Source organism: Suricata suricatta, chromosome 9 (assembly GCF_006229205.1).
Source record: "Suricata suricatta isolate VVHF042 chromosome 9, meerkat_22Aug2017_6uvM2_HiC, whole genome shotgun sequence".
In the NCBI taxonomy this organism is placed as follows: Eukaryota; Metazoa; Chordata; class Mammalia; order Carnivora; family Herpestidae; genus Suricata; species Suricata suricatta.
Genome location: NC_043708.1, coordinates 42,994,698 through 43,021,539, shown reverse-complemented (window position 1 = coordinate 43,021,539; position 26,842 = coordinate 42,994,698). Strand labels below are relative to the sequence as shown.

At 36.1% G+C, this 26,842-nt stretch overlaps 2 protein-coding genes across 6 annotated transcripts in view; one reads left to right on the top strand and one right to left on the bottom strand.

The window, feature by feature from the left end:
* WDHD1 (WD repeat and HMG-box DNA binding protein 1) overlaps positions 1-26,842 on the bottom strand; it is a 156,031-nt gene that overhangs the window by 55,862 nt on the left and 73,327 nt on the right. For all 4 annotated transcript variants that reach the window (XM_029950313.1, XM_029950311.1, XM_029950314.1 and 1 more), the window contains exons 4-5: positions 6,394-6,567; positions 6,083-6,175 (exon numbers count right to left, since the gene is read on the bottom strand). In XM_029950313.1, coding sequence (XP_029806173.1) covers positions 6,083-6,159 — 77 coding nt within the window. In that variant the 5' untranslated portion in view covers positions 6,160-6,175; positions 6,394-6,567. The remainder of the gene's footprint in view (positions 1-6,082; positions 6,176-6,393; positions 6,568-26,842) is intronic.
* SOCS4 (suppressor of cytokine signaling 4) lies at positions 6,520-26,713 on the top strand. Of its 2 annotated transcripts, XM_029950316.1 has the most exons (3): positions 6,520-6,857; positions 20,506-21,708; positions 23,542-26,713. In XM_029950316.1, the coding sequence occupies exons 2-3, from the start codon at positions 20,598-20,600 to the stop codon at positions 23,568-23,570; spliced, it is 1,140 nt and encodes a 379-aa protein (XP_029806176.1). In that variant the 5' UTR covers positions 6,520-6,857; positions 20,506-20,597; the 3' UTR covers positions 23,571-26,713. The 2 variants fall into 2 exon arrangements, with proteins under 2 accessions (XP_029806176.1, XP_029806175.1); XM_029950315.1 differs by having other exon boundaries at positions 20,506-26,713.

Sequence of the window (26,842 nt, the reverse complement as noted above, 5' to 3'; positions counted from 1 at the left end):
AAAGACATCAAGTACAAGTTTAAAAAAATAAATACTAAATTTCTGCTTTTCAAGAGGTTGATAATGAAAATGTAACATGAACAAAACGTCAGTGGACATTTGCTATGGGGGCTGTAGTGATAATACTAACCACAAGAAAGAAGACATAAAACTCCTGAAGGAAATTGAGCATCTACTTTGTACATTAGTAGTTATCTTGAGATTCCCTGAAAACCATGTTTCTGCAGCTGCAGAAAGTGAGATTGCATCTTGTCAAGCATGACTTTTCATAATTCAGTACTGTCCAATAGAACTTTCTGAGAGGATGGAAATTATCTGTTTGGCTCCTGAGCAATTAAAATGTGGTTTAAAATGTGGCTAGTGTGACTGAGGACTTGAATTTTATATTTAGTTAGCTTTAATTAATTTAAATCTAAGTAGTCACTTGTGGCTAGTGGCTATTGTATTGAACAATGCATTAGAACAGACAACAGTGGTTCTAAATTTTGTTCATTTTAAGTTTTCTGGTAGAAGTATGAAGTAAAGTTATAGCTGTTAATATGCTATTTCCATTAGTAAAATAAATTTTGTTCATTTTTCATTTTAAGTTTTCTGGTACAAGTATGAAGTAAAGTTATAGCTGTTAATATGCTATTTCCATTAGTAAAATAAATTTTCAGTTAAATGATACTGGTTTTACTTGAATGTCATTCGAGCATTTAAATAGAGTATCAGTCAGATTAATTCTAATAATGGTTTAGTTTTCTCTCCAATTCACAGAAACAAAGTGAAGCTTCTGAAAGTTTATTCTATGGAAGTGAAACATCTAACATTATTGGGAACTCTAACTTCATTTGAAAAGTTTAGTGCTGGGGCGCCTGGGTGGCTCAGTCGGTTAAGTCTCCGACTAAGGCTCAGGTTGTGATCTCATGTTCATGGGTTCGAGCCTCGCGTCGGGCTCTGTGCTGACAGCTCAGAGCCTGGAGCCTACTTCCAATTCTTTGTCACCCTCTTTCTCTGCCTCATCCCGCTCATGCTCTGTCTCTCTCAAAAATAAATAAAACATTAAAAAAAATTTTTTTTAAGTTTAGTGCTAAAGATAAAATTCTTTACTTTTATAGTAATATACATTTTTGGTAGAGCACAGCACTGTACTACAAACAAAGCATTTACTAAATTAAGAGATCTATGAAACACAGATGTACTTGGAATTGAAACTATAATTCATAACCAAATAAACTGTGAAAATGTATCAATCAAAACAGAAGCCACAGTTGTCAAATTCTAAGATGACTTAATTTATACTCAAAATGACTGAACAAAAATGTTAAAACAAACTGTTAGACCAAAATACTTCAGCATTGCATGAGATGGTTTCTCTCCTGCCTATCATCAATTAGATTTTTAAAATATATGAGTCTTTGAAGAGTGACTTTTACAAAACTTAAGTGTCCTATAATGATGGTATTATTATTATCATCATCATATTATTACCATCATCATTATCACTGTTGGAAACAAGTTTCCTAAGTCTTAGTTGTATTTTGTTCAAAATCAGTTAATGATCTTTAATCTAAGCATTCAACTTAAGCCTTTGAAGCTTTTGGTGAAATGCAGTTAATGAAAACAAAGCTCATGAACAGGCATATAGCAAAATTTATCCCTACAAAAGCAAATTAAAAATTGAACAACTTGTACATTAAAAGCTGAAAGAGTGAATGATATCATTTTGAAAGTCTCTAATTGTACTCTGGAATATCTTGATTTGTGAGAAGAATCTTCTGAGAGGACTCCTCTTAACTGGAAAAATTCATGTTCTGTGCCAAAAAAATAAATGAAATGGAGTAAGCTTAAAATCTGTGAAACATTTCAAGAAACCAGAAAACTTACTTGATGAATTAAAAAATGATAAAAATATACACGTAAAAAATAAAAAGCAAAAAATATTGAAGAACTTACTATTAAAAAAGGGTACTCTGAATGAAAGTAAAAAGAACCCATATAAATACTGAAGGTAAAAGATTTACTCATTTCAATTAAAATGGATTTTTAAAAACTGAAGACTCTTCCATTTAGAAGAATTTGCTCAGACCTTACGAGACACATGAGAACCTGAAGAAAGCATTTTCTCATACTGAAAAATATTATGGTCTGGGGGTACTTGGGTGGCTCAGTCAGTTAAGCGTCTGACTCTTGAGGTCAGCTCAGGTCATGATCTCATAGTTTAGGGGACAGAGCCCGCTTGGGGTTCGCTCTCTCTTTCTGCCCCTGTGCTGGGGCTCTCTCTCAAAAACAAATCAACATAAAAAAAAGAAAAAGAAAAAGAAGAAAAAATATTATGGTCTTAAAAAGAGAGTTAACTTGGGGTGCCTGGGTGGCTCAGTCGGTTATGCGGCCGACTTCAGTTCAGGTCATGATCTCACGGTTCGTGGGTTCAAACCCCGCGCCAGGCTCTCTACTGACAGCTCAGAGCCTAGAGCCTGCTTCAGATTCTGTGTCTCCCTCTCTCTCTGACTCTCTCCCACTCACACTCTGTCTTTCTCTCTCTCTCAAAAATAATCATTAAAAAAATTTAAAAAAAAGTTACTCATCTCACTTCAAGGTCTCACCATAAATTCAACTGTGAGAAAGACTTGCAGCCAATTTTATAAGAAAAATAAAAATAAGACTATATCAAAAAATATATATTTTTCAGAAAAATATCAGCAACGACATGTTTTAGACAGGCTAAAAGAACTGATTAAAGTACATGAATATGTACCAAGAATATTCTACTTATGTGTTTATGTTTAATGTTTAGAAAATCAATGTAAATTTTTTTGTTTTAATATCATAAATGTATCTTTAGGAGAAATATTTTAAAAGTTTTTTGTTATTGTTTTGTTTATTTGAAAGAGAGAGAGAGAGAGCATGCAAGCAAGGGAGAGGGGCAGAAGGAGAGAGAGAGACAGCCTTAGGCAGACTCCATCCTCAGCACGGAGCCTAACGCAGAGCTTAATCTCACAACCAGGAGATCCTGACCTGAGCCAGAATCAGGAGTCAGATGCTTAACCGACTGAGCCATCCAGGCGCCCTAAACAGTTTTTGAACAGAAATGTTATAGCTCTATCAAAACAGAATAATTTGTTAATCAAATAATTTTAAAAAACATAATTTTAATTCTTTGGGAATCCTTCTCCCCATTCCCACAGGCGTCCAGGTTTAGATGATAAGAAAACCACTGCAAGTTTCTGAGTATAAGGACTAATCACATCATGCCTTTATCCTCTTTGTGACATAACTACAAGAAGCCAATGATTACCAGGGGATTTCTCACCATCCAGATTACCCATCCTCACAGAGCAACATTCATTTCCTAATCTGACCACCTCTCCCTAACCTTAGCTTCCTCTGGGCCTCATGAAAATTCATGGCCAGGTGCCAGACTATCCTCAGCTTTTTTCCTGAACATTTCTTGAGAACAAAGATTCCTCTTCAGCCCTCTTAAAAGGTGGTTGATTTCTCTTCTACCTTCCTGTGGGGCCTGTCAGTGAGCCTTCCTTGCACTTCATCTCCACTTCCATTCTATTGCTACACCCTACTTTCTTATTTTTTTAATGTTTTTTATTTATTTTTGAAAGAGAGAGAGCGAGCGAGCGAGCAGGGGAGGGCCAGAGAGAGAGGGAGACACAGAATCCGAAATAGGCTCCAGGCTCTGAGCTAGCTGTCAGCACAGAGCCCGACGCAGGGGCTCGAACCCACGAACCATGAGATCATGACCTGAGCCAAAGGTGGACACTCAACTGATTGAGCCACCCACGTGCCCCTACACCCTACTCTCTTAAAACAAAACAAAAAGGCCAAAACCTGCCATCAGACCACCTACAAATTCCTAAAGAGAAATCTATGTTGCCTAAGGAATTTTAGCACAAGGTTCGTTGTAATTCCCAAACAACACTATTCCCTTTTAAAAATATGTTTACTTGTGAATTTTGGGAGAGGTAGGGAGGGAGGGAGGGAGGGAGAGAGAGAGAACAAGCAGGGGAAGGGCAGAGAAAGAGAGAGGGATAGAGAAAATCCCAAGCAGGCTCTCCACTAGCAGCTCAGAGCCTGACCTGGGGTTCTATCTCACGAACTGTGAAATCATAACCTGAGCTAAAATCAAGAGTCGGACATTTAACTCACTGACCCATCCAACATGCTCCGAATAACCCTATTCCTATCATAATTCTTAGGATTTTCAAGATGCATGTAAATGAAACCTTCTTATACAAGATCTTGTCCTTCACTTCATCTCAACTCCCACTGTCTTTGCCTAGATTTTATCTTTACAAATATTACAAATGCTTCAGAATTTCAATCATCCTAATCACCTTTCCACCTTACACCCTTAATATCCTAACTTCAACAATTTTTTCATTCTATTAGGATGTACAATCTATTGAAACTAACTTCTCACTCTCTCTCACTCCCTTCAAATTCTCACATCCCTCCAAATCTGGCTTAGATTCCAGTCTGTTCTTAAAATCACTTCTTTGCAACATCCTCAAACCCCCTGTCCCTTTGTCATACTTATCTGAAAAAAAACCCAACCCTGGTTAAATCCAACTCTACGCACATTGATAAGTAGCATTTGCAGAGCTAAACATAGCTAGCAAAAACCACACAACTGGGTTGTCTGGTCTCACTTTAACTACATTTCCCTAGGTCATTCAGCTTTCCCTCTCTTCGAATCATCTATCTCATATCTACTCCTCTTTCTTCAAACTCCCACAGCCTCCCCACTCTCAACTAAAGACTTTGCTTCCTATTTTACTCAGAAAACTGAAGCGGCCTGAAGAAACTGGCCTCATGTTCTCCCCATCCCTCCTACATGCTCCTTCCCTCCCACTTGTGAATCTGACCATGCTCCTATCTTTGGCCACTTTCTCTCCCTTGTGAGAAAGCGACAGCCCCTCTTACCTACTCGAGGCCATCACCCCAGCAACTCTCCTTCTTCCTACTATAACATCAAATTTTTAATACCTGCTTATGGCTTTTAAAATGAAAACAAGATTCCCTAATGAAGCCCAGAAGGTCTTGGATAGGATGTCCACTGCCTACCTTCACAGATTTCATCTCTCATCAACCTCTGCATCACAGTCTACGTTTTGGCATCACAAGCTTTCTTTCGCTCCTTTGAGCATACCATGGTCCCTACCCCCACTGGTTCACTCTGCCTGGAATGCCTACACCACCACCCCACTGCCACTCCCCCCATCTCTTCATACTAACATCCCCTAAACACCTACTCAATCTTCAGATCTCAAGAAACACTTTCCCCAAGAAACCCTCCCCATCTCCTCAAACTCTATCAACATTCCTTCATATATTATCATTATACCTATCATTTAATATTCCTAAGCATAATTCTAAATGTACATTCACTTTTGTGATTAATCTGTGCACAATGTCTGTCAATCTAAAAAGACTCTAAGGTCAATGAAGGAAGAGACTGTTCTTTGTACTACTCTCTCTCTAGCCTCCACCATAACTGCCATACAAACATCTTTTCCATAAATGAAAATGTCAATACATGAAGAAAATGTCACTCCTTTTTCAATACAGGAGCGACAGAGGAAGTCACGAAACTGGATAGTACTGCAGAGGAATGCGATTTAGAAAGATACAAGAGACTAGAAACCTTGGGAAAGTGTCACAATCAATTAAGCAAAGGAAATATGTTGGGGAGGGGAACCGTCAAAAAGTTAAAAGCAGTAAAAAAGGTAATACTATCACAAAAGGCAAAACGACAGAAGGGCCACTGAATTTGACGAGGCGCCTCAGCCACCTGACAAAGTAGTCACGTGGGACGCCGAGGATTAGTGAACAAAAGATAAATATGAAAGAAAGCTCACATCTTGCCAACTCCTCTGGGAAGATTTTACACGCGTGGGCTTTTTAGGTATACTAAAAATGCAAGGACGGTCCGAACCGAACAATAAATCTAAGGAAAATACATGTGCCATTTTAGACTTCAGTCTTTTTTCCACCTGGGTGCGTCATTCTAGGCTGCTTATCCGACGCATAAAAATAAATTTTCTAGTATTTACACCTGAAACGTTCGTTTCTCAAAGTCCCTTACCTCCCCAAATCATCAAAACAGACATCTGTGTGTCCCTCGGTATGTCCAAATCTCATCGGCTTCTGGGTGGCAGGCATCTTTTCTTCTACTTACCTAAAAATGTTTTATCAAAACCAGTATTAGTTTAAAGGAGAGGAAAAGCCGGTGGCTGAAGAGGAAGCAGGGAAGTTGGTCTCCCGGCCGCCCCCTTCCCCCAACCCGAGTGGCACAAACAAGTCAGAGCAGAGGGTCTGAGAGACAATTAGCCGGGAAGGGGACACGCTTCCCTTCGGTGCGCTGTAAGGACACGGGCAGCGCTGCGGAGTACTCACCGAGAGAACCCAGCTCTGCGGCTGAGGAAAAGCATGGAACCAACGCCCGCTCAGGGCCGCTTCCCGCGCTCCGGCGTACTCGCTACACTGCGCCTGCGCGGGCCCGCCCACCCATCCACGCCCGGCGCAGGGCATGACAGGCGGCGCCGGGTGGTGGCGTCAGCCGAGCGCCGCCTGCAAAGGAAAAAAAGCCGGGTTGCTGGGTGAGTGAGGAAGAAAGGGAGGGTGCCGAACACGGAAGTGATGGCAGCGCCATGGGAGCAAGTGGGGGCGGTGACCGCATCGTCTGAGACCAGAACCCAGCGCCGAGGGATGGCAGCTTGCAGAACGGCATCCGCCTTGTAGGACCTACAGGAGGTGCAGGAGTGACTGGGCCATCCTTCACCTTGGCGAACACCCAGAGTGATGGCGATGGTGATGGCGGTAGCTACTCGGACAGCCCCAGTTAAGCTGCGCTCTGAAAGGTGAGTGGGGGAAGGGTGGTTGCTGCCTGGCCTTGTCGATTGGGGTCTGCTCTCACCTTCCAGGCTCTCCTAACAAGCAGCCATATCCGGGTTCCTGAACTTATCCAGCCTCTCCGTGGGGCCCTGCTAAAGAATGAGGTATTTGAGCATCTTCTCTCTAAAAGGGGGCGACCCTTTCCAAACCTTTAATCTTAGCATCCTTCGCGCCCTCGCCTTGTCGTTTCTATGGAGATAAAGGAGGGAAGACTTTAATCTTAGTTCTCAGTCCCTGGAGGTATGGCCCGTACATTAATGCTTATTTAGAAGGACTTTTTACATATTTATATCCCTGAAGAAGAGAGTTAACTTGGGTTTCCCGGTTTAGACCCCACCTAAAGTTCACTAAAGTGCGCCTTTAGATCTAAAAAAAGAGCCAAAAACTAAGGTATATTGTTGAATACTTCACTCCTTGCAATCTGAGCGAAGGTCTTGGTTATTACGTTTATGGTTTAGATAGTGTCCTCACGTTCTCCATTGTTGGTGGACCATTCTCTCTGTTGAATACCTTCACAGTTGCATATTTTAGTGGTACCCACCTCGTAATCTCCATCGGACACGAGCTTATGACATAAATGAGACTTTTTTTGGTGTAGTGATTTCCCCATTGTTTTTTAATCTGTTTTTAATTGTGAAAAGTTATGGTTACACAAACCGTGCTATTGTTCTAAACGTCTTGGCATTGTGTGAAGAGTTGTTTTGAGTACTAGGGCTCCAAATAGGCTTCCTAGATACCTAAGTTTGGTATATTAATGAAAAGAATGATGAGCTGAAAATGAACTTGGGATTTGTAGGAAAATAGCCAACCTATTGTGGATTTCCCACAACAGCAAAAGATATCTGGAATGATTCTTTCTGCGTGACTTAATTTTATTCGGAGATCATTCGTTAATTTTTAGATAGAGTGAATTGTAATTTCTTTATTCAAGTGAATATAACTGGATAAACTATGAGATTAAAGATGAACTCTGATAATATTTGTCTCTATACTGAGTATATCATGATGAGATTTCAAGGTAGTACCATTCAGACCTCAGCATAATAAGAATCTGTAAATTGGTCCAACAGTTAGTTATAGATATAACATGACCTAACAATGATATCTATAACACCATGTAACTGAACTGTGAATGGTGTTTGTACTTCTCTCCTTTCACGCTGTCTTAGCAATCAAGCCATTTGATTTCATAGTTTAAAGAAAAATTTCCTTTACAAATTTCATGTTTAGTAAGAGCTTAGACCTTAGAGTTGAACAGCTCTAGATTTTCATTTTCACTCTGTCAGTTACTCATTGTATGACCTTGAATATGCTTTACTTTTTCTGAATGTCATATTACTCATCTCTAAAATGGAAACACCTACTTCCATTCATTGTTATAGTATATAAGGATGTATAAAATTAATGTCTGGAGTTATTAACAAGGTAGTTGTGTGGGTACTTAATGCTTTTATTTAAAGTGGGATTTATTTATGTTTAAATCATTAAACAAAAATTTTTAAATATTTTTCAAACATTAAAAGGTGTATTCTTAGTTTTGTGAGTATATTTTCACAAGTCCATTTCTCTTTCAGTCAGGTACTTACAAATTTTAATGTCAATAAATTCATGGTCTTGTTGATGGAAACTGACATTCAAACATATATAAGACAGTGTAGTAGTGAAATACATGTAACTTAAATGTTAGCAAAATGGTTTGGTTATATAGGATAACCTAGCTTTAAAAAAACATCCATTGTAACTGTCACTGGCCTGGCTGTCAAAATTTTCCAAATGGATTTATTTATCATTCACAGTGCATATCTCACAGGAGTGTGCAGCTGAATGAACTCACCGGAATTGAGACCAAGGTTGTAGTTTCAATTGCAGTGAAGATTAGCTTTGTTTTGTTGCAACCATTTTCAGGAGCCTTAGGTTCACAACTTTTGTTCTCAAGGGCAATAGGGTGAGGAAACATGAATATATATTACCCTTCTGCTGATGGAGATGAGTATTATCTATATCATATATTCTTAAAGACTCAGTATATCAGTATTGGCTTACAGAAGAAGTTTAAAAGAATGCCTTTTCAATAAAATATGTACTTGATGTAAAAATCACCAATTATGTGAAAGATGAGGCTGGAAGAGAATGTTTAAATAACTGGAGAGAACAGAGTATTGAAAAAAATAACAATGAAGGCAGTTTAGAAATCTGAAGGTTCTTGTATCTCTGAAGGTGTCCTGAAAGTTACCAGCTATTTAATTTTTGAAGTAAATAATACTTGGCATATGTATAAACTTCCTAAGGTAAAAAAGACAATCCAGTAAAAGTTCTATTTCCTGCTCTCCAGTTCCTGTGGCCAAAGGCAGCCACACTATTTGATTATGTTGTTACTTGGATAGTGGATCCTTACACAGCAAGACAAATGTAATCACTCTTTTATTGATGAAGAAGCCAAGGCTTAGAAAGATTGTGGTTTGTCCAAAGTCATACTCCTACCAAATGTTGGAACTAGAAGTAGAGTATCAGGACATAAAAGCATTTTATTTAAGTATAGAATCATCTTATAGTAGTTTGTTACAACTAGCATAGATAAAACTTGTCACCCAGGCTAAAACATAACCATATGTAATTAGTGTAAAACAGTGAAAAGAATAAGTTATAATTAGTTAAAAAGAAAAAACCTGCCTACTATTTCTGTTGAAATCTACGTATTTACTAAGTTAGCTTGTAAGAAACATTTTTTTAATAATTAAAAGTTTGGTTATTTATACCCATAAAGAATTTATAAAAAATTTTAACTTTCTAAAAAGACAGTGCTTAATATCAGGAATAACATAAAGTGCTTTATGATATTTCAGATACTGAAGCCTCCTCCATCTCAGATTTTCGAGGTATATTTTTGTGTAGATTTTCTAGCCTTATATGTGGCCTTGTTTCCTCTTGTTACTTTTTAAAAATTTGCATCTTTCAACCTCTCATTTCTTAGAAATTAACTTCTACATGAAAAGTTCTGAGTAATATCAGTTAGCAAATATGTATTTTCATTAAGCTCAATGTATGCTATTTTCATACGCCTTAATCCTGGCAATATAAACGTGAGATGGCTGGCATTCTACAGATTTTACAGTGTGAAAACTGGGGGCACCTGGGTGGCTCAGTCGGTTAAGCATCCGGCTTTGGCTCAGGTCATGATCTCATGGTTCGTGGGTTCGAGCCCCACGTCGGGCTCTGTGTTGACAGCTAGCTCAGAGCCTGGAGCCTATTTCGGATTCTGTGTCTCCCTCTCTCTCTCTGACCCTCTCCTGCTTGTGCTGTCTCTCTCTGTCTCTCAAAAATAAAATAAATTCTAAAAAAAGACTTAGAAAAATACAATGTGAAAATCAGGTGACACAACTAGTAAGTGACAAATTCTGAATTTTAGCCCATGTTTGATGATTTAGCCCCTCGTGCTATTTTATCTGCACCACGCTTCATTTTTTTTTAAGTTTATTCATTTTGAGAGAGAGAGAGAGCAAGCTAGCGACCGCAAGCACGTGCACCAGCAGGGGATGGGCAGAGAGAGAGGGAAAGAGAGAATCCCAAGCAGGCTCCTCACTTGTCAGTGCAGAGCCCAATGTGGCGCTCAGACTCAAGAACCATGAAATCATGACTGGAGTGGAATTCAACAGTCAGACGCCTAACCAGTGAGCCACCCAGGTGCCCCACCATACTTCATTTTTTAATGTGGTGTAGTGAAAAAATGTAGATTATTAATTTTTTATAGATCTTTAAAACATTAAAGTTTTCTCTTTAGACTAAATTTCTCTTAAAGGAAAAAAGATTGCAAGGAAATAAACCAAAAATGAATAAACTGATTGTCTCTAGGTATTTGAATTATAGTTTTTTCCTCCCTTTTAAACTTGTCTGAATGTGCCATATATTTTACACTGAGCCTGTATTATTTTCATAATTTAAAAATTACAATTTGGAAAGGAAAAAATACATCCATTCAATCTAGTTTATTTCCTAAAAAGTTAACAATCATATATCTTAAAGATTCTGGTTTCTAAGATTCTTTTAAGGTCTGTCCACTTTTAAAAATCTAGGTATTGCCAGCTCTTCGTTTTCTGTTCTCTCTTTACTCACCTTCAGTGACAGGTACTCAGACATTTCTCTTTGGCATGCTCAGGGAGTGTACAACCATTTAAATATTAGACCAAGTTAATGTTTCCCTAAAATGTGCTACAGAAAGATTTGTGTAAGCCAAGTATAGGAAACGATGGCTTAAGCAGGCTTCTTAACTGAAGGACCTCTCAGAACCTTTACAGAATATGCAATGTAATCTTTCAGAAGGGAAGTTATTCCTAAACTTGTTTGACAGAGAAACCTGTATTTCTCTAGAATGTGTATGAACATCGTTTAGAACTAGCATCCACAGAAGTACAGATTGGGGGACAGTGGCATAGCAAACTATAGTTGGGAAAGTAAGTGGAGAGTGTGGGGAGAAGAGGAGGGTATAGTGGTACTAATCAACAATTCCTTTGGCTTGTTTTGTTTTGTTTTGTTTTTTAATTTGATTAAGTCCCACGAGCTCTGGCTTGGTAGCTTGAAAAAAGGAGATACTAAAAATATTTACTGGAAAATGAACCTGTATTGCTTTTGTAATGGGAAAAAAATGTTAGTTCAGAGATTTTTTTCATATGAACAAATTTATTTTTCACATTTTTTTCTTAACATTTCAAGGAATTCATCTGTCATCTACTATCCAATATATTCCATTTGTAGGCCCTAAATGTGCCAGAGAATCCTCCTTAAGTATCAGACTGTGATCAAATGTTACGGACTATGATCCGATTCAGATATCACTGACTAAGGGCGCCTGGGTGGCTCAGTCAGTTAAGTGTCTGACTTCAGCTCAGGTGATGATCTCACAGTTCGTGGGTTCAAGCCCCACGTCGAGCTCTGTGCTGACAGCTCAGCGCCCAGAGCCTGTCGTTGGATCCTGTGTCTCCCTCTCTCTCTCTCTTTCTGGCCATCCCTTGCTCATGCTCTCTCAAAAATAAATAAAACATTAAAAATGTATATATATCACAGACTATGATCTGAATGCTTTCAGGGAGCTTTGGGCCACATAATGGCAGGTAAACTTTGGAGTCATGAATTTGGTAAGGAAATTCCCGGGTCTGAATTACTACCACAGTAATAATTTATTTTTAACCACTGAGCCACTCAGGTGCTCAGTAATAATTTATTTTTAAATTCTTTATGTAGTGTAATAAGAAATTCTATTAAATTATCTTAATAGAATTAATTTAAATTTTATTAAATTTAATTTAGTATTTACATGAATTCTGATCTTAGATATGTATTAGCTTTGTAGATAAAGTACTTGTTCAGTGAATAATTAATATATACCAATAATGCTCTGGTATCCAACATCATAGAGAATACAGTGGATTTTCCAGCTTGATGAGGTTTAACCTTTTAATTACTGGCTTTTTAACAGTTTTCCATAGAAATCTTAAATTAAAATCTAGAACTAACTAGAATTTAGAACTAACTAAATGTTATTTAAAGCTTTTGCTTGTAGAATGGTCAAGTTGGATTTCATTCTCATTTCACTGTCCTTGCAACTCTTGGTAGGATCTGGGATCAAATGACTACTGAACCTGGGAACTGGCTTTCCTGAAAATGGCTTTTGTATAAATTTTCTTTTTAGGTATTTGCCTCTTGTTTATTAAGAAATAATAATTTTTTGAAAGATGTCACTGTGTACTCCCCAGAGCAATGTAATTTAGCTGCCTTCATAAAAAATTAATTATTGAATCAAGAGCCAAAGCAACATTCTCCCAAGTGATTTTTTTTACCCTCTTAAAAAAAAAAAAAGCTTTGCAGTTACCAACAAAGACCTTTGATTTGTCAGCACATTTTAAAATATCATCTTTGAGGGGCGCCTGGGTGGCTAGGTCGGTTAAACGTCCCACTTCGCCTCAGGTCACCATCTCACGGTTCATGGGTTCAAGCCCTGCATCAGGCTCTGTGCTGACAAGAAGCTCAGAGCCTGGAGCCTGTCTTTAGACTCTGTGTGTCTCCCTCTCTCTCTGACTCTCCCCTGTTCATGCTGTCTCTCTCTCTCTCTCTAAAATATAAATAAAAACAGTAAAAAGAATATATATATATATAATCTTTGATTTCTATACTACATAGAAACGGTATAGGGTGCCTGGGTGGCTCAGTCGGTTAAGCATCCGGCTTCAGCTCAGGTCATGATCTCAAGGTTCGTGGGTTCAAGCCCCGTGTCGGCCTCTGTGCTGACAGCTAGCTCAGAGCCTGAAGCCTGCTTCAGATTCTGTATCTCCCTCTCTCTCTCTGCCTCTCCCCTGCTCACACTGTCTCTCAAAAATAAAATAAAAAATAAGGAAAACATTTTTTAAAAAACAGTATTAAAGCTACTTTCTAAGAAATTTGTATCTCTTCTGCCTCATTTATGCAAAGTCCATAAAATTTCAAGAATTAATAAGAGGCTGTTTGAAAGGATTTGTTCAGATTTAGAGCCCTATGGTTTTTTTACATTCAGATTTTACCTGTATAGCCAAGACACCAAAGCACTTCTCCAAAATTCATCTTAAAAATATAACAATAAAACAATTTTGTTCTCACTAAAAATTAATGTTTTTTTTATTCAGAATAGTGATTTAATTTTTTCACTTTTAAGAATTTAAAGGTTTCATGAAACTTGTGAAAGAGATTAGAAAATTATTTTTCCATGTATCTAAGTGTAAAGATGTGAAAGTTTATATACATGATGCATTTTTATCGTTTTTGTAAAAAAAAATCATGTAATAGGGAAATTTGAATATCTTTTTTATTAATTTCTCTGTAGCACATTTTTTAAGCAGTTACTTTCATTGTAATTAAGATGTTACCTATACCATGAAGTGCCACTTAAATGTTTTGTTTTGCCTTTCTTTCTTAATATATTTGCTAAATAGCTTCTGAGAGCCACTTATCCCAGTAAAGATTATCAATTTTAGAACACCTATCATTTTGTGAAAGAAAAATGCATAACTCATCTTCAGTTTCAACAACTTAAGTTCTTTGTTCTGAGGTAACTAGCAAACCTAGTATGTTATAAAATCTCCATGATCGTGTCTATTTACAAAGTACTGTGAAGATTTACTTGTTTTAGGTAATAGAATCCACAATCTTTTCTGGTAACATGGAAGCAGGTGCAATCCATAAAGGTGAACAAAGAAATGGAGAGGGCTATTCCCCCAGGAATAGCACATCATCCAACAAGTAACCATCTGATGAGTGATGGGAACATTGCCAACCATGTATTCAATATTAATAAATTTTAATTTTTCTATTTATATAAATATAAATAGGAGTTAAATTTTCTTACTACTTTGAAGATTACAACATTAAATGAGATTCTGGCCCATATACATATATTAATATGGTACATTTTACCAAACCAAATTTTTGCAATAATTTATAAAAGGGGGATGAACTTCTGAAGATGAACTCCATTTTCTAGCAAAAGAATAGCTATGTGAAATTTATATAAGGCTATAGTTCTGAAATACATTCAAAAATAAGTCAAGATTTTCTGTGTACTGACTCTTTAAGTACAGATAAATGTATGGAAAATTCATCTAGAGCAGTGGTATTTCATTTTATTTTGTGGACACCTGCAGCATTTGCACATCAGAAAAGTTAACCTACAATATGGAGATACTTAACTGAGAAGTACCTATTATAGACAAGTTGGTGAGCCTTGCCGAAGTAAACCTGTTATGTTGGCAGGTAAACTTTAATAGAATAAGGCTGGAAACTAGTTCGCTGGGGGGAAAATGTCAAATTATTTTCTAGCTTCATGGTCTGTTGGTTTTCAGCTATATTCAGCATATTGATCCTTTTTCACTTTGAAACATTTTATCTTCCTGAAAATGATATTTGCTCATAAACTTTGTAGTTAGAATTGGGCTAGAGACAGAAGTATTCAGTGATTTTTGTCATTATAAACCATTTCTATCAAACTAGCTCACATGCCTTAATAAAACTATATCTAATATCTTTCTTTAAAAAAATTTATTGAGCACTTAATATATTTAAATTTTTTTTTAATTTATTTTTGAGAGACAGAGAGAGACAGTGCGAGCAGGGAAGGGTCAGAAAGAGAGAGAGACACAGAATCCGAAATAGGCTCCAGGCTCTGAGCTAGCTGTCAGCACAGAGTCTGATGTGGGGCTTGAACCCACAAACTGTGAGATCATGACCTGAGCTGAAGCTGGATGCTCAACCGACTGAGCCACCCAGGCGCCCCTTAATAGATGTAGAATCTAGCTAAATACTTTATGTACATTATTTCATTTATTCTCCAACAGCCCAAAGAAATATCATTAATATCTCCATTTTTCAGATGAAAAAACTGAGGTTTCAAGTCATATGGCTAGTATAAAATAAACTATACTGAAACCATATTACTTAATGTATTACATAATACTCACTGTGCTCTGGAAATGCATCCTTGTCATATACATGCATAGAGATTGAAAATATTAAAATGGTTACTGCTGGATGGTAGGATTATGGATAATTTTGCGTTTTTTCCTCATAACTTGAAGCTTAGTTTGAATTTGTCAATGAGTATGGATTATTATTATTTAGTCCATCAAAATGATATATGTGCCCAGGTTAAAATTTAAATTAAACTGCAAGTTTAGATAAGCAAAGAAATGCTGCAATTAAACCCATCCCAAAGGCATCTACTTTCAATCTCTGTTTTTCTGATATTTATCTTTATATTTCTAAGTCATATGCTTATACTTCTCTCTCTTGGTTCATCAATTAGCAGACATTATCAGTTGTGTTCCTCTTGTAATAGACAAGGATTTAACTCTCTTTTAGTCTCCTTTTCATTTTGTTGTTTCAAGTATATCAGAGTTTTGGTGAATATGTAAGTATCATTCATGGCTGAGTCAGATGTTTTACAATTCTGTTTTCTTTCTTTTATTTTTAAATTTTTTAATGTTTATTTTTTGAGATAGAGGGGGAGAGAGCACAAGCATGGGTGGGGCAGAAATAGAGGGAGACACAGAATCCCAAACAGGCTCCAACCTCTGAGCTGTCAGCACAGAGCCCGATGTGAGGGCTCAAACCCATGAACCACAAGATCGTGACCTGAGCTAAAGTCTGATGCTCAATCAGTTAAGCCACCCAGGCACCTCATGGTTTTTGGGGTTTTTTTTTTTTTATGTCTATTTTAAGAGAGATCACACAGCAGGGGAGGGGGAGAGAGAATCCCAAGCAGGCTCCGTGCTCAACTTGGAGCCTGACAGCCTACAAAGGGCTCCCATCTTATGATCATATAACCTGAGCTGATATCAAGAGTTGGATACTTAACCAACTAAGCCTCCCAGGTCTCCCAGTTCTGTTTTCTTCCGTGTATAACCTTTGAATTTTTATGTAATTAATAATTGCCTAATTATTTTTCTGTTTATATTATTATCTTCTCAATTGAATTTTCCAAAAGTCAATTCTATTTTGGTTTTTTTCCTCGAGATCCTCCACCTTGGAGCCTATGGCCTTGTGTAGTTTTATCGACTAGTTGCTTTGGATACCCTGTTTCCTAGAGACTTCCATTCTTCATCACCCTAAGAATTCATGATATTTTGCATGTCTGAAATTTTTTTTTAATGTTTATTTTTGAGAGAGAGAGAATGAGTGCGCAAGCTGGGGAGGGGGGCGCAGAGAGAGGCGGTCAGAGGATCCAAAGGAGGCCAGGCTCCTTGTGGGAATGGATGTGGGAATTCAGCTCATCAGCTGTGAGATCATGACCTGAGCCAAAGTTGGACACTCAACCATCTGAGCCACCCAGGTGTCCCTGTCTGAAAACTTTTATCCTCATATTTGATTGATATTTTGACTGATTGTCTCTTCAAAATTGGAAACTAGCCTCTAGCTTCTAATATTACCATTGAGAAACCAGATGCCATTACAGTGCTTTGTGACTTTTTCCCTCAGGAAAACTGTTCTTTTTTTTTTTTTTTTTTTTTTTTGTCTTAGACTTGTTTGTTTATTGAACTATGGTAAGAACACTTAACTTGAGATCTATTCTTTTAACTCTATTATCTCCTGTTCATCTCTAGGGTTGTAAAATTTTAGAATAATGTAGCTCAGTGTGTATTTCGCCCCATTGTGCTGGGTACTCAGTGAGCTCTTTCATTATGGAGACTCATGTACTTTTGTTCTGGGAAATTTCCCAATGTGGTTTCTTTTACAGTTTCTCGCCCTTCATTTTGTTATTTGCTATGAAATGTATATATTGATCCTCTAGTTTTCTTACCTTTTCTGCCTAATTAACCATTTTGCCTGCTTCCTGTTATTTCCTCAATTTATCCTCCAACTTTTCTACTGAATATTTTATTTCTGTAATCATATTTTCAATTTCCCAAACTTTCTCATTCTCTAATTGTCCCATACTCCTCTTACTCATTCATAGGTGTAAAATCTTCTCTTAACTTGGAAGAAACCAATTTTTTCTGCTCTTGCTATAGTTATTGTTTACTCTCAGTTCTTAATGTTTTCATCTCTATTTTTGTTAGAGACTTTCCTCAAAAGTCTGATGACCTATATGACCACTCATTCATAATCCAGAGTGAATGAAGCACAACAATGCTGCCTGACAGCTGTGAGTAGGCGGAGCTTATGGACTGGCAGACTTCTCCGTATGCTTGGGTGGCCTTCCAGCTTTTTATTGGAGGAGTCCCAGGTGTCAGCATCTCAAGGTCTTTTCTCCTTGGCCATTATGTTTTTTCGGCAAACTCTCTTTTAGTCCCCTATTAGGAAATATGAGCCTGGCTGCTGAAGTTCTGGGAGCCAGACTGAAGAAGGAGGCAGGAACTTTCATTCTGATTTTAATCCCAAACCTCCCTTCTACCCTTATGTCTGGTATCCAAAGTTCTGAGCTTCTCTGGTTCAGTTTCTCCAAATGATAAATATCCCATCTCCTCTAAGTGTAGGAGTAAGAGCCAGAGAGAACCAGCTGTACTTCTGCATATTTTCAACCTACCTCTCCATTTTCCACCCTGTTCTCCATCCACATTTTCTATAGTACCTGATGACTCCGGGTTCTGGACTTTGCCTACTCTGTTGGCTTGCTTCTCATTCATGTCACTTCTGTGCCTACTGTTATCTACCTCTCTGCTGCTGAGTCAGTTATTGGTCCTCCATTCATATTCTGTCCTCATATTTTGGGATTCAGGTTATAGATACCTGCTAGTCTCATTGAAGATAAGGTGTGTGTTTTTATTTCTGATTTTTCCTTGTTTTGGGGGTAACTTCTGAGAGAAAGATAAAGCAAAAAGATTTTCACTTGGCCATTTTATTTATTTACTTGAGAGAGTAAGCGAGAGCATGAATGGGGAAGGGGAGCAGAGGTGGGGTAGAGGGAGAGGGAGGGAGGGAGGGAGGGAGAGAGAGAGGGAGAATCTGATACCAAGAGGTGGATCCTCAACAAACTAAGCCACCCAAGTGCCCCCACTTGGCCATTTCAAGCCAGACAATTATTTATTTTATAATCAGAAAAAAAACCAAAAAGCTATTTTCATTTTGAGGGGAAATGAAGTTATACTACCCACTAAGATATTTAGTAATGGAAAGCAGGAGGTATAGTAGCTGAAGGAAGCATTAGAATCACTAAAGGATTTTATAGGAGACTTGGCTATTGAAGACAGAAAGAACTTGAGAGAAACTGGAGCAGGCCCTGGTAAAGGTAGGAATGTCATCAAGAACAGAGATAGAGAGCTTATCTCTGATAATAGAAACAATACAATGTAGGGGTAACAGGGAGGCAAGATGTAGCTCATACCCAGTGTGGTTAAGTTGGTCACAGAGTTTAATATACTGCTATATTGATTTTTTTTTTTTTAGTAAATCAAGCATTTCAAATCTTACATGTTTTTCACAACTGAGGGAAAAAAGTAGAAACTTGGGAACATGGGTAGCTCAGTTGGTTAAGCATCCAACTTTGGTTTTGTGAGTTTGAGCCCCGTGTCGAGTTCTGTGCTGCCAGCTCAGAGCCTGAAGCCTACGTCAGATTCTGTGTCTCCCTCTCTCTCTCTCTGCCCTTCCCCAACTCGCACTCTGTCTCTCTCAAAAATAAAAATAAACATTAAAAAATATTAAGAGAAAAGTAGAAACTATGTTGTAATAATGAAAAATATCTGCTTGAGACTCCCTTATTACTTTTTTATCTTGAAAAATGTGTGCAAGCTCTTAATAAAAAGTGTCTCTTCTAATCCATGAATCTTCATATTCTTCAGCCTACTTTGTTCCTTCTCCTTGTTTATTTTTGCTCAGTAGAATTTAGTCAATAAACAGAGCATACTGTTGAATATAATTTGGGCATACTAAATGGTGATGTATCTTCCAAAATTATAATTAAAAATATTTTCCTTATAGATTTTAAGTGACTATATACTAGTGAGCTCACTAAATCAAAATAATCAGTATTATTTAAGTATTTACTACCGATGTTTGTTTCCAATCGTGTTGCTTTGAAAATACATTCAAGTGGCTATAAACATTTACTTGACTATCAGGATTGTAATGTTCCTCTGGCATAATCAGAAACTTAATCATAATGCTTAATCAGTATGCTGAGTGAGACTGATTTTCTCAGTCTGCAAATTCAACTTTCATCTGTAAAATGTTTGGATTATAGAATCCTCACCCCCAATTCTAGGCTTAAATCTTTTTTCACCTAAGAATAGTTAATTTAATCCCATCTATGACCAAACACTACTTTGTCTTAATAAAATGCAGTATTTCACATTGTGAATTCTCTATCTAGCCAATTTCATAGGAAAGTCATTGCCCTATCAAAATTTGTTTCTCAAAATTACCAAGAAAAATACAAGTGTGTGTGTGTGTGTGTGTGTGTGTGTGTGTGTAAAATAACAAAATCTTATTCTATTCCATATTTTCTAAAAATTGCTTAGACTAATAGTGAAATGAGTGAAAAATTGCCTAGACCAATTACTGAAATGAGTTGACAAAATTGCATTGGGAATGCTTGCACGGCATTCATGCTGTTCAATGGTGATTATTGAATTAAATTTTAACAGCTTTTTTTTAAACTTAAAAGTTTTTATTTTTAATCAATAGGAAATAAAACAAGGAGAAGGAAGTGAAGGAACTATAGGATAGTGGTTCTCAAACACCAAGTCATAGATTTCTCACTAGCTCTTAGAAACAATTCACTGACTAGTTTGCTGTGAAATAAAAATAAGGGGAGGCAAGATTGGCATAAGGTATATCTCAAGACTAGAAATTATTTTGAGCATACAGTTTGGCTAAGACAGGAGGCCTCACTTTTTCTATTGAGAATTAGCTGTGGGAAAAGAACTCAGATTCTTGACTCCCTGGCACTATGAAATTATTAGTATATAGTAAAGCAAATTATTTAAGTGAGAACAAAATATCTTGGAACTGCCTTCCAACATATCCAGTACTTTTATCTTATATGTGTACTCATTTTGGTTTTTCGTCTTCTGTTTGGGGGTTAATATATAAACTACTGTATACAAAATGAATGAGGAATGACTAATGATTTCTGTTTGTTTGTTTGTTTGTTTGTTTTAGATACATCCAGAGAGTGCCCAGAAGAAACTCCCTGCTGGAAAAACTAAAAAAGCAGTATTTTTAACATTGCAATTTGTGGACAATTTATTAAAATGGCAGAAAATAGTGAAAATAATAGCAAAAATGTAGATGTAAGGCCCAAAACTAGTCGAAGTAGAAGTGCTGACAGAAAGGATGGGTATGTGTGGAGTGGAAAGAAACTATCTTGGTCAAAAAAGAGTGAAAGTTGTTCAGATGCTGAAACAGTGAATGCTATAGAGAAAACTGAAGTTCCTTTAAGGAGCCAAGAAAGGAAGCACAGCTGTTCATCCATCGAGTTGGATTTAGATCATTCCTGTGGGCATAGATTTATAGGCCGATCACTTAAACAGAAACTGCAAGATGCTGTGGGGCAGTGTTTTCCAATAAAGAATTGTAGTGGCCGGCACTCTTCGGGGCTTCCATCCAAAAGGAAAATTCATATCAGTGAACTCATGTTAGATAAGTGTCCTTTTCCACCTCGATCAGATTTAGCCTTTAGGTGGCATTTTATTAAACGACACACTGCTCCTATAAATCCCAAATCCAGTGAATGGGTAAGCACAGACTTGGCTCAGAGTGAATTGAGGGATGGTCAGCTAAAACAAAGAAGAAACGTGGAAGAAGAGGTAAACTGCTTCTCACATACTGATGTTCAGCCCTGTGTCATAACCACCAACAATGCTTCATGTAGAGGTGGTCCTGTGACTGACTCTGTGATGAACCTGGTTTCAAATAACAGTATAGAAGATAGTGATATGGATTCAGATGATGAAATTATAACACTTTGCACAAGTTCCAGGAAAAGAAACAAACCCAAATGGGAAGTGGATGAAGAAATCCTGCAGTTGGAAACACCTCCTAAGTACCATACTCAGATTGATTATGTCCACTGTCTTGTACCAGACCTCCTACAGATCAATAACAATCCATGTTACTGGGGTGTTATGGATAAATATGCAGCTGAAGCTCTACTAGAGGGAAAACCAGAGGGTACCTTTTTACTTCGAGACTCAGCACAGGAAGACTATTTATTCTCTGTTAGTTTTAGACGCTATAGTCGTTCTCTTCACGCTAGAATTGAACAGTGGAATCACAATTTTAGCTTTGATGCACATGATCCTTGTGTCTTCCATTCTCCTGACATTACTGGGCTCCTAGAACATTATAAGGACCCAAGTGCCTGTATGTTCTTTGAACCACTTTTATCTACTCCTTTAATTCGGACTTTCCCTTTTTCCCTGCAGCATATATGCAGAACAGTTATTTGTAATTGTACAACTTATGATGGCATTGATGCCCTTCCGATTCCTTCTTCTATGAAATTATATCTGAAGGAATACCACTATAAATCAAAAGTTAGAGTACTCAGGATTGATGCACCAGAACAACAGTGCTAGGAAAAGTGTAGCTATATGAGAATGATTATATACATATTTTCATTTAATATTTTATTTTTTTTATACCACTTTGAATTTTTCTACAAGGGCAGTTGAAATCCAAAATAAATCTCTGCCCTAAATTTTACTTCCAGATCAGTTTATTTTTCTTATGATAATACTAATTGTTTAAAGTTACATACTAGGGGTTAATGAATATTTTTGACCATGTGTTTGGTTTTTGTTTTTACCAAATAGATTGTATGATTTTTTTTCTCTTTTCTTAATTGTAATTTGCATATGATCCAGGGATATTTCGAATTTGGTAGGCAATGCAAATACAGTTAAGTAATTTATATTTAATATTTTCTTAAAAAATAATCTTATGTTCTTTCCTAATGTAAATTCCTTTGTTAATCTATGCCATTGGCATTCCTATACATAAAATGTAATTTCCCTGTCCCCCTTTCAGAGTTGTTTTAAAATTCTTCAGTAAAGCTGAGTGTTATAATTCACAATCTATACCAATGTAATTGAGTTTTGTAACCTAATAATAGGGACGCTAAAGGTAACAAAATAGTTTAAAATTAAACTTGAAGTGTTTGACATTAAATATTAACTGTTACTAAATTTGATTGGGAAGAATCAAATGAGAACATGATTTTTGGAGGTGAGCTTATTTTCTACACTGTGACATGGTCATTTGTTATTTTTGAATAGGTCTTCCACTCTCTTCAGAACATAAATATTGTTTCTTTCTCAGTGGAAGCTTAAAAAGTAATGATAACACTATCAGTAACTAGTAATTACTAGCATATTTAAGTAACTATGTGGTTTTTCTGTATTTATGAACTGTTGCTTCTAATTAGCCTTTTTATAGAAACTCTTGAGCCTGTTACTTTGGGGAAATGCCACAATATTATAAACAGCTACAGATTGCCATTGGTAACCAAGGAGGACCTAAGTAGTCTTCATTATTTTAAATTGAGCTTGACTAAAGATTCAAGAAGTAAACATGGAGCTTAGTTTTTAAGAAGCTTAATATTGGTTTTGATTTTTAGGTTTCAAATACTTATTCCTATTTTCAGAATTAACATCTCTACTATGGCTTCAACAAAGGGAAAACATTTTGAGAGCTACAAGGCTTATGCCATACTGAACAGTACTGAGCACTGGGACTAATTTTTTAAAATTTAGTGTCTCAATAGGGAAGTATATTTAGAAACATCATTATCCCAGTATAATAATGGTAAATAGAGTGATAGCCTATCTAACTCTTCTTTTTTCTAATAGTGCATAATTTCCTAGACCATAGTTTCTTCTGGTGAGCTGTCTAGCCCTTTGTACAAAATGACATTTTTAAATATCATAGTAATTGATTTCTTGATGTTAATTTAGATCTAGTAATAAGTGCTTCTACCTGGATTGAAAGAAATTTGACTCAACTTTCCAACTCAGAACAGGTGTTTCATTGGTATCATTGCTTTTATGTTGAAGTAGCATTTCGCTCTCCTGCAGTTCTATTAACATAAAGATGGCATTTTTCAGTAATAGTTTTAAAATAAATTTTTAACCATTACCACAAAATTAAACCAGGAAAATCTCTGTTGCCATGATCTTCTATCATTTTTTTTCTCAGTGATCTCAAGATTGGCTTGGTTCCAGTGAGGGACAACTACTACTTACAGCACCTGTCTATGGAGTAATGAGGCTCAGGATATCATTAACACCAACACCAGGATAAATATCTCTTCTAAAGATGATATTTCCCTTTTACAAAAGTAGAGAAGTCTCATACTACCTCATCCTTATTGTGATGCTTTTGTAGATCACTGAGAAGCTTATCTTGTTTACCAATAGAACACTTCCTAAATACCCGTTTTTGGTGAAGAACATTAATAGTATAGTAAGAATCTACCCGTGATTATAGTTTTTTATCAGAATTTGATAATGAGACTTTCTGTTTCTGTGAAACAATTATTGTTTTAAATATTTTTCTTTTAAAAATAACTTTTTATCAGTACAGAAAAAGCTAAGGGATGACTACCTAACAAATATTCTGTTAGAGTAATTTTATAAAGAAAAATGAAATATAATTATGTTGTCTTTTATAATGGTAAAATTAATGTTTATATGAAAATCAAGATCTAAGTAGCTTTTCATATATTCAAACTGGTTGCTTGTGATATATTTTCTCTGGCTTTCTTATTTTTCCAACTTCAAGGTATTAATAGCTGTTAACATTTTCAAAATACTGCCACATATATAGCCTTGAAGTAGATCTAATAAATGAGAGCAGAGAAGAGACTCATTTACTCTGAAATGGTTTGTATTTTTCCTTTGGTATTTGCTACAGTGAAAAGAAAACTGGAAGTAGAAATATAAAGACTTGAGAAGGGAATTGTTTACCATGAAGGAAAATGAAGAGTAATAATAAATTAATTTTTAAAGCATTAAAGAACTGAAATTTAGAAAGGTTAATTTCTTCCTCAGTGACTTTGTGAGGACACATTTGGGAGAGCATCCAGTATTCAGAAACTAAATTTAAAAATGTAATATATATATTATTGGAATATATAACTAACATGATCAAGTTTTGAGAGGAACATGAGGAAAGATACAAATGTATCTAAATATAAATTTTGTAACTAAGTTTGTTGGCATTTGAAAAGTGTAAGTTCCAGAGTTGAGGGAGCATTCAGCATGGTGGAAATGTATAGAGCTTATTGGTAAGAAAGGATGGAGCTAAAAGAAACAAGATAAAATATTAAAATTAAGAATTTAGGCGTCACCTCAGGGAAGAGCCTTGACAGTGAAAGGGAACTACTTAATCGCTAATAGCGGGTCTGGACTAGACACTTAACTGCGCTTTGGGAATCATCCTGCACTAATCAGGAAATAAACTTGACTTTTCTATTTCTCAAGCTTTTTGGGACACCACCACCACCACCGTGCATCTTTTTTTCTAAGCTACACAGCATCTTGATTCATACTATAATTCCTGAAATATGCTGAATGGTTTTGATTTTGGGTTCCTTGAGCATTTTTGCATAAAGAATCATTTGATCTTTCTATAGCCATGCCATTCACTTAAATAATTCATACAGGGGATGACTTAATTTAAAGGAAGACCTAATAGGAAGAAGATTAAAGGAAGCTTTTAGTCAGCCTGTGGCTAGATTTATTGATTTGGTGAACAGAACTGTTTTCTTTCCTGAATTTCGGCTAATGGTCAAAGAATGGCTTTCAGTTAAAGTTTTGACTTATTATAAATAATATAAAGAATGTCTTAGTAATTAGAAATCCTTTAAAAAGTAGAGCAAATGCGGCAAATAGGACTCACACAAATTCCATTTCTTTTTATAAGAAAAAAAAAACATTATCATTTATTCATGAGCCAAAGCCATTAAGAAGATAAATCAAGTTATCAGCTTCCTGTCTCTCTGAAGTTTGGATCATTTTATAGACCCACATAATAGGTTTCTTCCTATGAAACAAAAACCTTGAAACCTAACTCTTATAAATGTATTCTTAGCTTTCATTTAAAATCTTTTCTGTCACTTTTAGCTATGAATATAGCTAAAATCTATGTAATCAATAGATTATATATTGATTTTGGTAGAGCAAATTTCACAGGGAAGTAGACATTACTTCTTGAGACAACGCAAGGAGAACAATGTTTAAACGTAAGCCTGTGTGTTAAACTATTTAGAACCCAAATGAATAAAAGATTTTAAGTCAAGCAGATTATTGTTTCTAATTTGGAAAACTTTACAATTTTGGTTTTAACCATAATCAGCTTTATATTTATTTTTGTTTCTAAAAAAGTGAATGGAAAGCACAAAGTTTTTTTTCTTTTTTTAATGGCCTACTAGAAGTGAGTAGTGGTCCAAGAGTCTGTCTATACCATTCTAATACATTAAGATACTGGACACATAATGGAGGTAACTTTTCAAATGGATTCTTCTAAGTAGAAATATAGGCTAATGGATATAACCCAACGGAAAGGGACTTGGAGCACATGAATCCTATTTCAAATATAACCAGAGTCTATTTTTTGTTTACTTTTTTTAAATTTTCAAATAGATTGTCCTAAATCTTTACCTTCATCTAGCATACAAAATAGATAAATAAGACTTGTCACTTGACTTGCTGAAGGTCAGTTTTTCATTTAAGAGGTGACCCTTGGAGCATACTTGAAAATAATTTCTGTAATTTCTGGAAAATAATGTGATGATAGATTTCCAAAGTATCCCTTAGTGGACCCTGCAAATTCACATTCACTTCTAGTCTGGAATAGGTTTTCTTGGCTTGGTTTGACAATAGAGATAACAATACAATTTGGATTTATGGTTTAGACTGCAATTGGATGAGCAATTCCAATTTCCTCCTACCCTTAATAAGGTTTATGTAAAATTGATGTTTGCCTAAGTTATTTTAAAGGTTGATTATATTTGCAGAAAGTAAAGATAATCACTTTTGCTGTGGTTATAATCAAATCTAAGCTTTCAGACTTAAAACTTGAGGTTTACTTATATTATGCTGACTTTGCTAGGATTGAATAAATTCTGTGTAAACCAAGTATGAACTTGATATATACTTGAATATACAGAGTGTAAGTAGTAACTTCACAGTTGTTAGTACTCTTGTCAATCAGGCTTGTGTGATCCTCCCGTACTCAAAATGAAGTAGTCTGTTTATATTTTTATTTCTAATCCTGGAGTTGAATGTTTCTTCTTAGATGTGAGTTCAAATAAATGGATCTGAATAAATTTTCACTTCTTAATTAAACTTCATATATAAAATACAAAGGCTTCGTATCTTGTTTTAAAAACGTATATCCTGACTTTGCACATTCAACTTAAAACCTGAAAAAATTTTTAAATCTGTATTACACATTTTCTGATTTATAATACTTTCCATCTTTAGTGTGTCCGTTT